The following is a 14,230-nucleotide window of genomic DNA, read 5'->3' on the forward strand; positions in this document are numbered from 1 at the left end:
GGTGTAAGACAAATTAAGGAGTGGTTCAACCGATTCAAAAATGGCCGCACATCAGCGGAGAGCGACCAGCATTCTGGCAGGACCCAAACTGCTCAGAGTGCAGCTGTCTTTGTGAGGATGCAAAATTTGGTGATAGTAGATCCTCGTTTGACCATGCAGGAGATTGCCCAAGAGGTCAGAGTGAGTACAAATTTTGTACATGCAGCTTTGCGCGATGATTTGAACATGCATGGAGTGGCTGTGAAATTCGTGCCCAAGTTGTTGTCGGCGGAACAACAAGACCTCCATTTTGACATTGCACCGTTCTGGACACCACCAACACTGATCCTGGGTTTCTGGACACCTTGATAACTGGAGATGAGTCATGGGTGTATGGGTACAATCCAGAAACAAAAAGACAGTCGTCGCAATGGAAGCATCCCGAGCCTCCAAGACCGAAGAAAGTGTGGCAGGTGTGGAGCAAAATCAAGATGATGCTGACTGTATTCTTTGATGTCCGTGGAATTATGCATCACGAATACACACCGGAAGGACAAACAGTGACAAAGGAGTACTAAACAGCGACTCTGTGACGCAGTTCGGCGCAAAAGACAGACATGGACAGCGAAAAACTGGGAACTGCATTATGTCAATGCCCCCACACATTCATCCCACTTGATCCAAAATTTCTTGGCCAAACATGGAATTACAGTCTTTCGCCAACCTCCCTACTCTCCAGACATGGCTCCTTGCAACTTCTGGTTGTTTTCAAAATTGAAGACTCTTCTGAAAGAATTGCGTTTTGAGAGTAGAGAGGAGATAATGCAGAAGATGACGATGAAGCTGGTCATCATTCCAAAAGAAGACTTGCAGAGGTGTTTCTGGCAGTGGAAGGATTGGTGGGCTAAATGTGTGCAAGCACAAGGGGCTTACTTTGAAGGGGATTAGGGTCACAACCCCATCACGTATTCGAAATATTTTTTCTGGCCAAAGGTTGGATACTTTTTAGACAGGCCTCATATGCCTGGCTGAATTTTTATTTCAATTAATTCAATCACAAAGTCATTTAACTCTCCAAACATTGTGTAATATGCTATCCCATGAGTGACATACTTTTCCCACGGCTATATCAAGTACAAAAACTGAATAGTAGCTCAAAATTAAAATTTTCATCAGCGAATGGTGCCGCAGTCTCAAATACAGCTGGGCACCATCTCCCCTTCAGAAGTGCACAATATCTTCGTGCCTCACATCAAACACTCGGGAGCTCTCTCACTTCTGATTGGCTACTGGAAACTAAACCAATCAACTTCTCTTACTTCTTGCACTTTAGCTTGCCTACCAATTAACAGATATCATTACTTTATATCAAAACTGAGAGAGCTGAAATCTGGAATCTTCTCAGAATGAAAAAAGGCTCTTCCCCCAACTAGAATATACTAGCTGAATACAGAAATCAGACATCCTCTTTGTAAGTGACACACACACACACACACACACACACACACACACACACACACATTGTACAAGCAACCTAACCCCCCACCCCCACACACACACTAATTCATCATCACAGTTCCACATATTCTGATTCCACATTCATAGCCCTCTCGCATCTGTCATTCTTACAGTTTATGGAAAATAAATGAAACTGACTGCACTGTGATATATAGTATACAAAAAGGTAAATAATAACTCTTGTGAAATAAAATTTATACCAAAAATTATGTATCTTTGAGAAGTAACTTTCAATAGTTTGTTTAAACTGATATACACTCAGCAAACTATTGATTGTTCTGTCAGTGAAAAGTTCAGAATAATTTCAAGTTCATAATTTAGAGTTTAAGGCAACTTTTTGTAACTCTGGAATGAAATTGGTTACAGAACTGAAATTCACACAAATTAAATAAATTATTAATACATGAGTTTGTACATAGTTTCATTTGGACAGGTCTGAAACCAGAACAGATATTAATTTGTGTAGTTCATAGTTATATTTTTTCCACTGCAAGTGTGCTTAACAAGGCTGGAAGCTAGGCTCTAATGATTCACACACATCACATTGTGGCTAAAAGAAATGACTCGCCATCCAGTGATACTTTCCTACATACTCCTTTGCGGCTGGACAGTGGGTATGTGGGGGATGGTAGATGACTGGGGAAGGAAGGCACAGGAGATCTGTTTTTGGCATATTTGCAGATGGACTTCTCACCACTATACCTGTGATGACCACAGGTGGTTAGGCTGTATAGTAAGCACTTCTCAGTGTCTTGGTGTGCCATGGGTGGTAGCTGGTAGTAAGTAGGTTTGATATGGATGGAGCTGCTGATGTAGACATCCTTGAGGTGGAGGGTGACATTGAGGAAGGTGGCATGTTGGGCTCAGGAGAACCAGGTGAAGTGAATGGGGTAGAAAGTGTTGATGCTCTGGAGGAATGTGGACAGGGTGTCCTCAACTTCAGTCCAGATCATGAAGATGTTATTTATGAATCTGAATTATCCGAGTGGTTTGTGATTATGAGTGGTTACCAAGAATTCGTCTAGATGGTCCATGAACAGTTCAGCAGAGGATGGTGCCATGTGGGTGCATATTGCTATGCCACAGATTTGTTTGTAGATGATGCCTTCAAAGCAGAAGCAGTTGCAGGTGAGGATATAGTTGGCTATGGTGACCAGGGAGGAGGTTGGTACGTTTGGAGTCAATCAGGTGCCAGGACAGATAGTGGCCAGTAGCGTCAAGGGATTGCGGAAGTTGGTGGGTGGGGGGGAGAGCATTGAAAATGATGTGCTGTGGGTAGGCGGTAAAAGAACAGAAGCTGTGGAGAGTCAGTGGAGGAAATGGCTGGTGACTTTTGTACAGGACGGTGGGTTATGGGTAATAGGCTGAAGGCTTTGGTCCTCAAGGACATAGATTCTCTCTGTGGGGACACAGCAACCGGCACCAATAGGGGTCGTGGGTTGTTAGGGTTATGTACTTAAAGAAACGTGTAGAAGGTAGGAGTGCAGAGAGTGGTGAGGGTGAGGAGGGTGAGGAGAGAGAGAGAAATTCAGGAAGTGGTTCTGGGATGAACATACGGATCTGAGGGAGGATTGGAGATATTGTCAGATTTCTGGAGAGGACTTGCATGTGGACATATCTGACAGCTGGCGCAGAAAGTGGTGGAGCCTTTGCCGGCAGTTGGATTGAGTCTGATTGGTAGTGTTGATGCTGAAAAAGTGTTTCAATTGTAGGGACCAGGACAAGGACAGAAGGCCTTTAACAAGTCCAACATTATTGACTTTGGGAGTGGGGCAAAGATTGGAAAGAACTAATACTTTTGTGGGACTCAGGCTTTTGGAGGATAAGTTCATGACTGTGCCATTGCAGCAAGGCAGGGTTTGGTGGCTATGAAAGGTTGTGTCAGAAATTTGATGGAGGCACTTGTAGTCTTGGTGGGTAATGGTAGTCCAAGGCAAAGTGTGAGGAGAACAAATGGGACAGTTTCCTTTTGGAGTGGTGTTATGCATACTACCCTAGTTCCTGGAGGGCAAGGGTTTCAGTCTGGGAGATGGGATGCAGGAATTTGGGATTGTAGAGCAGGAAAATTTTATGGATGGAAAGTAGGTAATGCAAGGGTGATTTGCAGGACTAGGTTGATGAGATCTATGGACTGATGGAACTTGAACAGGTAGAGGGCATTGTAGAAGGTGTTACAGCCAGAGGTGAGTTACATGCCTGCACAGATTGTACATTGCAACACTTCATGTCCCACATTCTACCTCCTGATATATTATCATTCATGTACCTTAAAATTGGTCCCACTACCCCCCTTCACCCTCGTGCATTTTCCTGCACCATTCCCACTTTGTTGTACCCACGCCTAAACCCCCTCCCTTTCGTCTTATTCAATCATACAATTTTGTGACCTCATGTAATACAATTATGTCTGCTGCCCCCTTTCTTCACACATCTCCATCCACCTACCTGCACCCCACTCACTTCATTTTCACACCGTTATCAATTTTCACTGTAAGATCTACTTACTCATGTTACATCTTCACCCATTTCATACTTTTTGCTACCCCCCCCCCCCCCCCCCCCCCCCCCCCGCACACACACACTATAGATTCTTGCATATCCATGTGTGCCAATGAAGATATGTTTGGTCATCTTTGGCCAGAGCCCAATCTCATGTACAGCACCTGCATTCTTGCCAAGCTCATGGAATCCGTCCAAATGGCCTGATCACCAAATTAACCATCTCTGGCTGCAGCCCCTTGTTCCACAGTGATCTCTATCTGTACAAATTGTCAGTCCAATAGGCTTCAGGACACAGTCTTACAAACCCTCCTGTACTACCTTCTCTCCATCCACAAACTCTCCTGCTCTGCAATCCAAGTTCCTGCATCTCATATCCAAGATTGAAACTCTTGGTATTAGAGCAGCACCTAATATGTTACCTCAAAAAACTGTTCAATCTGTTCACCTCATACTTATGCCCTGGACTATTACTATCCACTGTGCTTACAAGTGCCTCCATGAAACTTCTCCCACCCTCACAGCTGCCAAACCCTACTTTGCTGACATACCAAATCTACCGCACCTTCTGAAACTTCTTCCCACTATGCTACATAACTCAGAACCTACACCAACCCATAGCACATTCATGAATCTGTCCTCCAAAAGCCTCAGCCCAACAGAAGTATAAGTCCTTCCCATAGGTCCAGCCTTTTGCCCCACTTCCAAATTCAATTATGCTGGGCTTATTAAAAAGACCTCCTCTCCTTCTCATGGTCCCTAAAGTTGAAGCGTGTTTTCACTACTAACACTACAAATCAGATTCCATTCAGAATTTACTCCTCCATCTAATCATAATCCACCCCCCTTGCCACAAATCATTCCCTGTTAACTTTCCAGAATTTCTTAACATCAAATCGTACCTCACCATCATTCCCCAGATCCCTCAAAATGGAAACCAACATCAAATCTGCAAGAAGAAACACAATTCACACCTAAAAACTGATCCTGAGCTTATAATACTACCAGCTGACAAAGGCTCCACCACTGTGGTTATGAACTACAGGGATTACCTGATGAAGTATCACCACCAGCTGTCAAAAAAATGGTTCAAATGGCTCTGAGCACTATGGGACTTAACATCTTAGGTCATCAGTCTCCTAGAACTTAGAACTACTTAAACCTAACTAACCTAAGGACATCACACACATCCATACCCAAGGCACGATTCGAACCTGCGACCGTAGCAGTCCCGCGGTTCCGGACAGCAGCGCCTAGAACCACACGGCCACTGCGGCCGACCCACCAGCTGTCAGATATGTCCACATACAAGCCCTGTCACAGTGGTTCCATTCCTGAAATCCAGCAGATTCTCCAGTCCCTCCTCAAATCTTTACTCTCTCTGCTCGATCCCACCTCTCCTACCATCTGCATGTTTCCTGAAGCACATAAATCCAGCCACCCAGGACACTCACTGAAGCCCCCAGACAGAATCTCTGCCCTTATGGACCAACACCTTTAGCCCATAACCATAATCACTTCTCTTTTGAGGGCATCACCCACAAACAAATCTGTGGTACAGCAATGGGTGCCCAAAGGGCACCATCCTATGCTAACCTGTTCCTGGGCCATCTAGAGGAACCCCACCATCCCAAACCTCTCACCTCATTCAGATTCACTGATAACATCTACACAATCTGCACTGAGGGTGATGACACCCTATCCACATTTCTCCAGAATATCAACACCTTCTCCCACATTCGCTTCACCTGGTTTCTCCGCAGTCCAACAAGCCATCTTCCTCAATGTCAGTTTCCACCTCAAGGATGGCTATACCAGCAACTCCATCTATAACACGCCTACCAATCACCAACAATACTCCCACTATGACAGATACTATTCATCCCACACTAGGAAGTGCCCTCCCAAAGCCTAGCCATATATGGTCACCACATCTGTAGTGGTCAGCCATTCCTCTGCAAATATGCAAAGGGTCTAAGTGAGAGACCTTCACAGACCAAAATTACTCTCCCAACACTGTTCAGAAACAGATCTCCCATACTGTATTTCCCTAGTCATTTACCATTCCTCACAAAGCCAATAGCCAGCTGGAGCACTCCTCTTGTGCCTCAGTACCACCTGGTATTGTAGTAAACGAATAAAATTCCCTGCCAGTGTTTTGAATACCTCTCCTTATGCACTGAAATGAATAATATTCACCCCATCCCTCTCACAATGGTCTTCTTGCCCATCACTCAACCTATCCAATATCCTTGTCCGTCCCTCCTCCAATCCCAATCAAAACCATTTGCCTCATGGATCATACTCCTGCAATAGACCTGCATGCAGGACTTGTCCCACGCATCCTCCCACTATCATTGACTCCTCATATCTCCCCCCCCCCCCCCCCCCGTCCCCATCCCCCTTTCCATACTCCCACATTCCCACACATACCTCCTCAGCTAGACTGCTGCTTACCTCAGATGCCGCCACAGTCCTAGGTTAGTGCCCAGAAACATGACAGTGGCAGTGTGTGTGTGTGTGTGTGTGTGTGTGTGTGTAAAGTCATTAATGTCAGTGGATTTCCCCATTTTCTCCGGTATTGTCATTACAATGATTCCCCATTCGTATGTGCTTTACTTATATATTTTTCCTTTCCTGTGCTACATGCTCATAATTACACCAGCTAGCATTCCGTCTCATGCTGGGCAGTGGTTATAATGTTTTGGCACATCAGTGTATATACTAGCCAAATAAATAAAATAATATAAAGCTAGATAATCAGGATTTTACCCTACATAAATATGGTGATTAACATAATTTGTGAAATTGGGTTACATTTGGAACTAGTCAGCCAACAAAATACATGGTGTCTCACAAAGCGGTTTATGCTTTTTGAACTTTAATAACAAAGCGGAATTAATGATGACCTCAATCCAATTGTAACCCTGTGGTGCACTCATGACTAGCGTGTGTAGTCACTTATTTGTTTTTTATTGTTTATTTCAAGTTGCTACTGACTATAAATAAATAACAAGATTGCTGGAGACTTGTCCATGGGGCAAAGAAAGTGGATTTTACAGTGTTACTGAAAATACGAAATCATGAAAGAAGTGCAGAGACAATGGCAGGCAGAGTATGACACTGCATCACCATCACGTGTAACAATAATGTAATTATGCGACAAATCTAAGAGGGAAGTTATCTGAAGAAGGGACAGTGTGTCAGGAACAAATCTGTGATGGACGAAAGAGGAGTACACACAGTGGTACAAGCTTTCACAACATCCAGAAAAGAAATCCAATATAACAAGCCGCACATGAATCAGGTGTCAGCAAATCAAGTATTCAACAAATTTTATAGCAAGCAAAGTGGAACCTTACATTCCCAGGTTTCTCCTCGCGACAAGTAAGGATGATGAATAAGTGCCTCGAATTTTGTCAATGCATTTGTGAAAATGACTGACACCATTGTTTGATCTGATGACATGACATCTGAAACTGAACGGAATCATCAATTGTGTGGGTCTAGGCGCTACAGTCTGGAACCGGGCGACCGCTACGCTCGCAGGTTCGAATCCTGCCTCGGGCATGGATGTGTGTGATGTCCTTAGGTTAGTTAGGTTTAATTAGTTCTAAGTTCTAGGTGACTGATGACCTCAGAAGTTAAGTCGCATAGTGCTCAGAGCCATTTTTGAACCATCAACTGCCATAACAGTATGTACTAGGCAAGAGTTTATTCCCTTGTTATAGAAAAATATGAGCTGTTAATCTTCCTGGATTACCAGTCTGGCATGGTATGCCTGTCAGAGGACTTGTGGGGCCATTCTTTTTTGAAGGAACAGGGTCAGCTCTGAAGTATCTTACCATATTGCATGAACAAATTGCACTAGCTGTTCACCAACTATACTGGGATGAAGATTGTTTTTTTCCAACAAGGCAGTGCACCATAACATTACAATAATGGTGTGCAGCAATTCTTGGATGAAACATTTTTTGAGAGGTGGAAACGCCAACAAGGAAGTGTTAAGTTTCCACCCAGGTCTCCCGTTCTAATGCTGTTAAGACTTCTTTCTGTGATGAAATATAGAGGATACCACACATGCCACAAAGTTGCATCCACTGGATGACATGAGAGAGGTGATTATGATTGTCTCTGAATCCATTAAAATGGCAACCATAACATACATTTAATTATCCATTCTGCAGTGTTGCAGAGACTGTACTGCTGCTGATGATGGACATTTTGAACACATTCAACAGTAAATAATCATCAATAAAATCATACCACTATATATGATTAAAAAGTATGTAATTTTTGTTTAAGTTATTAAAGTTCAATCAGTATAAACCCCTTTGTGTGGCACAATGTAAATAGCAGGTTTGGATCTCATATGAAAAATGTTTTCCTTCAAGATTAGTTCCTCCATCCAGAAAGAAGATAGACAGCACTGATGATGAATACGAACATAAATGTTGTTAAATACAGGGCTATTACAAATGATTGAAGCGATTTCATAAATTCACTGCAGCTCCATTCATTGACATATGGTCACGACACACTACAGATACGTAGAAAAACTCATAAAGTTTTGTTTGGCTGAAGCCGCACTTCAGGTTTCTGCCGCCAGAGCGCTCGAGAGCACAGTGAGACAAAATGGCGACAGGAGCCGAGAAAGCATATGTCGTGCTTGAAATGCACTCACATCAGTCAGTCATAACAGTGCAACGACACTTCAGGACGAAGTTTAACAAAGATCCACCAACTGCTAACTCCATTCGGCGATGGTATGCACAGTTTAAAGCTTCTGGATGCCTCTGTAAGGGGAAATCAACGGGTCGGCCTGCAGTGAGCGAAGAAACGGTTGAACGCGTGCGGGCAAGTTTCACGCATAGCCCGCGGAAGTCGATGAATAAAGCAAGCAGGGAGCTAAACGTACCACAGCCGACGGTATGGAAAATCTTACGGAAAAGGCTAAAGCAGAAGCCTTACCGTTTACAATGTTCGGCATTTCTCAAACAGGAGATTGGAAAACTGATGGTCATGGTGGAGATCATGATCAGCAATTCATGTCATGGCCTCCATGCTCTCCCGACAACCCCATGCGATTTCTTTCTGTGGGGTTATATGAAAGATTCAGTGTTTAAACCTCCTCTACCAAGAAACATGCCAGAACTGCGAGCTCGCATCAACGATGCTTTCGAACTCATTGATGGGGACATGCTGCGCCGAGTGTGGGAGGAACTTGATTATCGGCTTGATGTCTGCCGAATCACTAAAGGGGCACATATCGAACATTTGTGAATGCCTAAAAAAAAAAAAAAACAGTTTTTGTATGTGTGTGCAAAGCATTGTGAAAATATCTCAAATAATAAAGTTATTGTAGAGCTGTGAAATCGCTTCAATCATTTGTAATAACCCTGTACTGAGGATTAAGTCAATAAATGGGGGACAAGCCAGTGAGATCCAAGCAGTACAGGCACAACTGATTGATATCACTGTAAGACAGGATGTATTATGAGTAAGGGAAAGAGAAGGAGAAGCAGACCAATATCTTAACGAATAAATAAGAAAAATTCAAGTTACAAATTATATGGAAAATGGTGTAGGTTTTTGCAAGGACAGGGGTGCCACTTTGCAAATGCAAGCAGAACTGAAGCTGGAAACAACTGAACAAGGAAACCAACAAAATGCAGATGACATGGAATGGAACATGAGGAACAATAGGAAAAGATCTGGTAATGTAAAGACAATAACACAGACTATAAAGAAAAGTAGCACCTGAGTACAGGACAATATAATGACATCAGAAGAGCAGGATGATGTAATGGTTGTGGTAATAGGAAACAAAAGTTGAGAACATCTCACTGATGAGTAGAAAAACTGAGGATAGAAAATGGAAAGAACTAATAAGGAGCTGCTGCCTGGAAGGTGGCAGAAATGTAGCACATAATGGAGATCGCTCATATTTTGTAAAAGGATGACACTGGTTACTGTCTTTCAGCCATAGCTTATTTGTACTTTTGTGCTTCATGTTCTCTCTTTTACCATTTAGAATTCTTTTCTTCTTTCATTGTCTAACTGTAAGACCTTTTTGGATATCATCTGCTGCTAGTGTTAATCTCTATACTTTCCCATCTTTTTTCTCCAACTTAACCCCCTCATTCGGTTGACTGAACTTACGGTTTAACCAGTTTAATCCCTTAAAAATTTCTGCATCCCACAAAAAAATCCGTTTTTTCCTAACTAAGGGACCACTGGTTCTCAGAGCGTTTGAATCCTTAAGATCCTTTGATATTCTGCTGTTTAGTAATTAGATTTTCCTTCTTATCTGTATTTGGTTATTAATTGACACACTATCTGAATAATTGATTCACACTTGTACAGCGCAAAAGCTATTTTCTTACACATATCACAGCAAAAATAAAGAATGAAATATAAAAGAGCATATTATATTTAAACTTACTAGCCTTGTTAATTTCTTGAGGATCCAGCAAGTTTTCTCCAAGGTACACCGCTTTTCAATCACATATGACACACAACTGTCCAAAAATTCTTCATGATAAAAATTACCACTTGTCTTCCGATACTTCTTCACAACTTTACTCACAAGTGCATGCACTTCATCAAATGAAAGACTGTTAATATTTTCTGAAACAATGTTCAATGTCTGACGTAAAAGAAATGGAATAGAAAGTACAGGTCGATCCACATCAAGCAAAACCCATGTAATATTCTCTGCTGTTTTTTTGTCCATTTTGTGACATGTTCCTGTAAGGCGGTCAATCAGCAATGAAACTATTGAGTCAGACAAACTGTTCCTCACAGCATACTGCAGCATTTCTGCCATATGTGATGGATTTTCTCTATCTAATTTTATGGGAAGCTGTATTTCAAAAACAATTGGTAGAGCAATATTCAGTGCATCTACTAAGGGGCAACTATCAAATTTCTTTAAGATGAACTCAAGGAATACAATATGTTGTAAACTCAATTCATTGACATTGTACCTGACTAGCTGTAAAAGGACTTGAATCAAAGGACTCGAACTTGGAAGACCTAAAAATGAAACAATTTTCAGTGCTTCAATAGTCTCATTTATTTCAAGTGATCTTGACTGTAACTTCAGTGTGTGGCACAGCTTGTGAAACTCAGCACTCTGTATGACAAACTGCTTAGCTTGATGTGAACTGCAAAAAAAAAAAGCAAAACAATTTCTTATAAAATGAAGCACAATAAAAAAGTAAACTGCTTTTGACCAAACAAATACATATTACTGTAATAACTACAGTCAGTGCAGAGCATACACTGGCACTTCTTAACTTGTGGAGAACAGAAAAGGATTAGGGAAATTTAATTGAGTGTAGTCACCTAATACAGGAATACAGAGCAGAGAGAAAAGCAATGACCACTTCGTAGCCACTAATATGACAGGTCTGGAGATATGGGATAAAATAGTGACATGGGAGTGTAACAAAGTTGCAAGGTAGACTTTTCATTCATTCATTCATTATATTCTGTAGATCCCATCTGAAGGAAAACCTGCAGGGACATGGGATGATTAAAGATATTCATTAAGACAAATCACAAAAACTTAGTTTTACACTGTGTATTGCTTAATGCTATTCACGCTATTTCAGCTAAATATAAAATAAAGAAATTCAGAAGAAAGAGCTGTTTTACTGAATAGCTGCTGTTTCAGCTTAATATTTACTTTATTACATTGGGCTTTAAAAAAGAAAATTGTTACCTATATTCAGAAACACTGAGTCCTGTTTATGATGTATTATTGCTTGTCATGCTTTACAGTGAAAACAGCTATTTGTCCTGAAGCTAACACAATTCTGTAATTCTCGAATCTAAACACTCAGATACTTTGCAGAAGAGTGTGCAATGAGTTATGTTTTTGATTTTCTTTTGGATCACATGGAATTCCCAATTCCTTGCTCAATGGTGGATGGGAGCATGTGAATACCCTTGTGCAATTAGATCCAATCTGAACCATAGACAAGGAGCCAAAGTAAAACAAAAAATATTCTCGTGTCTTGTATTGTAATTGTGTAGCTCTCAGTTCAACCGAAACTGATTTTTATTATTGGAGGAAAAAAAAAAAGTCATTCTGGAATAAATGTACTGGGAAGTGAATGTGACCGCATAAAAACCTCTATGAAATGTGTGGTTATACACTTAGTACAATATTCTTACTCACACTTCTGCTGAATAAACAGTATTTATTTTAGGTGAAATGCCCCAAATAATCCCATTAGATAACAAGGAGTGAAATTATACAATATAACTGTACACTCTTACCTTTAGGGAAACACAATGAGAGAGACTTCCAGAGGCAAAACAGCTGAGCAGAATTTCTCGAGTATAGCTTGAGCCCATGTGACTTTACACACAGTGTATGACTATTCCTATCTACTTCTGGTGCTAGCAGGTCACTTTGCTCATGTGGAACCATATAACACAAGTCTCAGCGATATTAAGATTGAAACTGTTTGTAGCAGACATGTTCAGCTGTCATCTGAGCTGTGTCTGTTAAGACAACCTGCCCCCTCTCTCTCACCCCACCATTCTGAGGGCAGTTTCACATCTATAACACGGACTGTCAGTGACACCCCTCTGCTTCCCCTTACAAGGATGAGATTCCATTAATGCAAGAGGGATGCCATTAGCACCACATTTTACTTTGAAAAGTACAATTTTGTAAGCACACAAAGACCTTGACAATACCAACACAATAGTTCTTCTTGTTTATTACTGCCAGGACTTTATTTGTAACACCTTGTATTGCTTTCTCTGTGAAGAGTCCTATCTGAATTTGAAACTAAGATGCAGTTAACAAGTTCTTCTTAGTCAAATGTGATAGTGTTCTGTCATAGGCCATTTTCTCAAACATTTCTGAAAAGACTGGAAAGAGTGAAATAGATCAGTAATTAGAGGTGGTTTGCCTACCTCCAGTGGTATAAATAGCTGCTACAACATCATACTTTAGTGTTAGGAAATGTGCAGTGATTCACTGATTGCAAAGACAGCTGGAAGGTAGTCCTACCAAGTCTGCAACAGATGTTAATATTCTGCTGGGTACACTATAACCAAAAGATTTACTATTTTTTGTGATCTGACAAATTCTGTAATCTCCTTAGGAATTTCATTTTTAAAAATAATGTCTAATGGCAGTGAATGAAGTGACTGGAGAAGTAAGTGTAATGCACCCACGTCTAATTCTTTATTAGTAGGTGCAATGTTTGCACCCACTGTGAAAAAGTAATAACTGGATTTGGAGGTCAATGATTTCAATGCATCACCATTTTTGCTGGAGCTATTTTCTAGGAGCTAAATTGAATTTGGATCACTATTTTTGTTTATTTCTTGTAAATAATGTTCAAATTGTTTTTGCTTTGTTCTTTGAGTGTTTTATTTCTTGAATATATTGCTTGTTTTACACTTTCTCAAAAACTGTCTCAAGGATTTACTATACTGGCAGTAATGGAGTTTTTCCTTGGAATTAAGCACAGCTCTCATCCAAGCACAAGGTGCTTTAATCCCAGATGTTTATAAAGGACGGGAAGAAGAAGAAGAAGAAGAAGAATATACCCAAACCACATAATTATAAGACTGATTCAAAAAATTAAGTTTCAATATGTGGTAAAAAAATATAATATTAAGAACAATATACGTGGAACGCACAACTATTGGGCATGTCTTGATGAAAATTTAAAAAATCATATGATATTATTCGCTTGGGATGCCCTTAAGGATAGGTACAGCTGCAAAATAGGAAAAAGTTTTATTTGTTTGGCACAATGGTAACAAGTTTTCGAGATGGGGATGAGTAAAGAGTTAAATGAAACTGAACATCCAGTTTTTGTGAATTCTCATACGTATCAGGCATCAAAGGTAAAAAGAAATACAGCAGTAGTGCTCTGCAAAGTTCCAAGTCTTGTGCTACGTAAACTATGGTGAGAAACCATCCAGTACAAAGTGTGTAATGTGTGATGTGCACCCTGACAAATCCAAAGTCGTTGAAACTATTAACTAACAGCAAGAAATTGTGTGCAGATCAATTGAAGAGAACAGAGTGTTAACTGACAGGCTGAGAAATACTGAAAGTGAACATAATAAACTAAAGACTGGAAATCAGGCCAAAAGCGGGTGTAATAAAGAAGTAGTTTACACACCGGCCGAAGATAATGTTAATAATGCCATTACTCCAATGCATGCTGCTGGCTGCACAGATCATAGTGTACAA

General features: G+C 40.9%; 1 protein-coding gene across 4 annotated transcripts in view; it reads right to left on the reverse strand.

Moving 5' to 3' along the window:
- The window catches only part of LOC126481107 (uncharacterized), a 103,599-nt gene that overhangs the window by 35,112 nt on the left and 54,257 nt on the right, over positions 1-14,230 (reverse strand). For all 4 annotated transcript variants that reach the window (XM_050104629.1, XM_050104630.1, XM_050104627.1 and 1 more), the window contains one exon: positions 10,442-11,165. In XM_050104629.1, the coding sequence (XP_049960586.1) occupies positions 10,442-11,165 (724 nt within the window). The remainder of the gene's footprint in view (positions 1-10,441; positions 11,166-14,230) is intronic.

This window comes from Schistocerca serialis, chromosome 5 (assembly GCF_023864345.2).
Source record: "Schistocerca serialis cubense isolate TAMUIC-IGC-003099 chromosome 5, iqSchSeri2.2, whole genome shotgun sequence".
NCBI classification, from domain to species: domain Eukaryota; kingdom Metazoa; phylum Arthropoda; class Insecta; order Orthoptera; family Acrididae; genus Schistocerca; species Schistocerca serialis.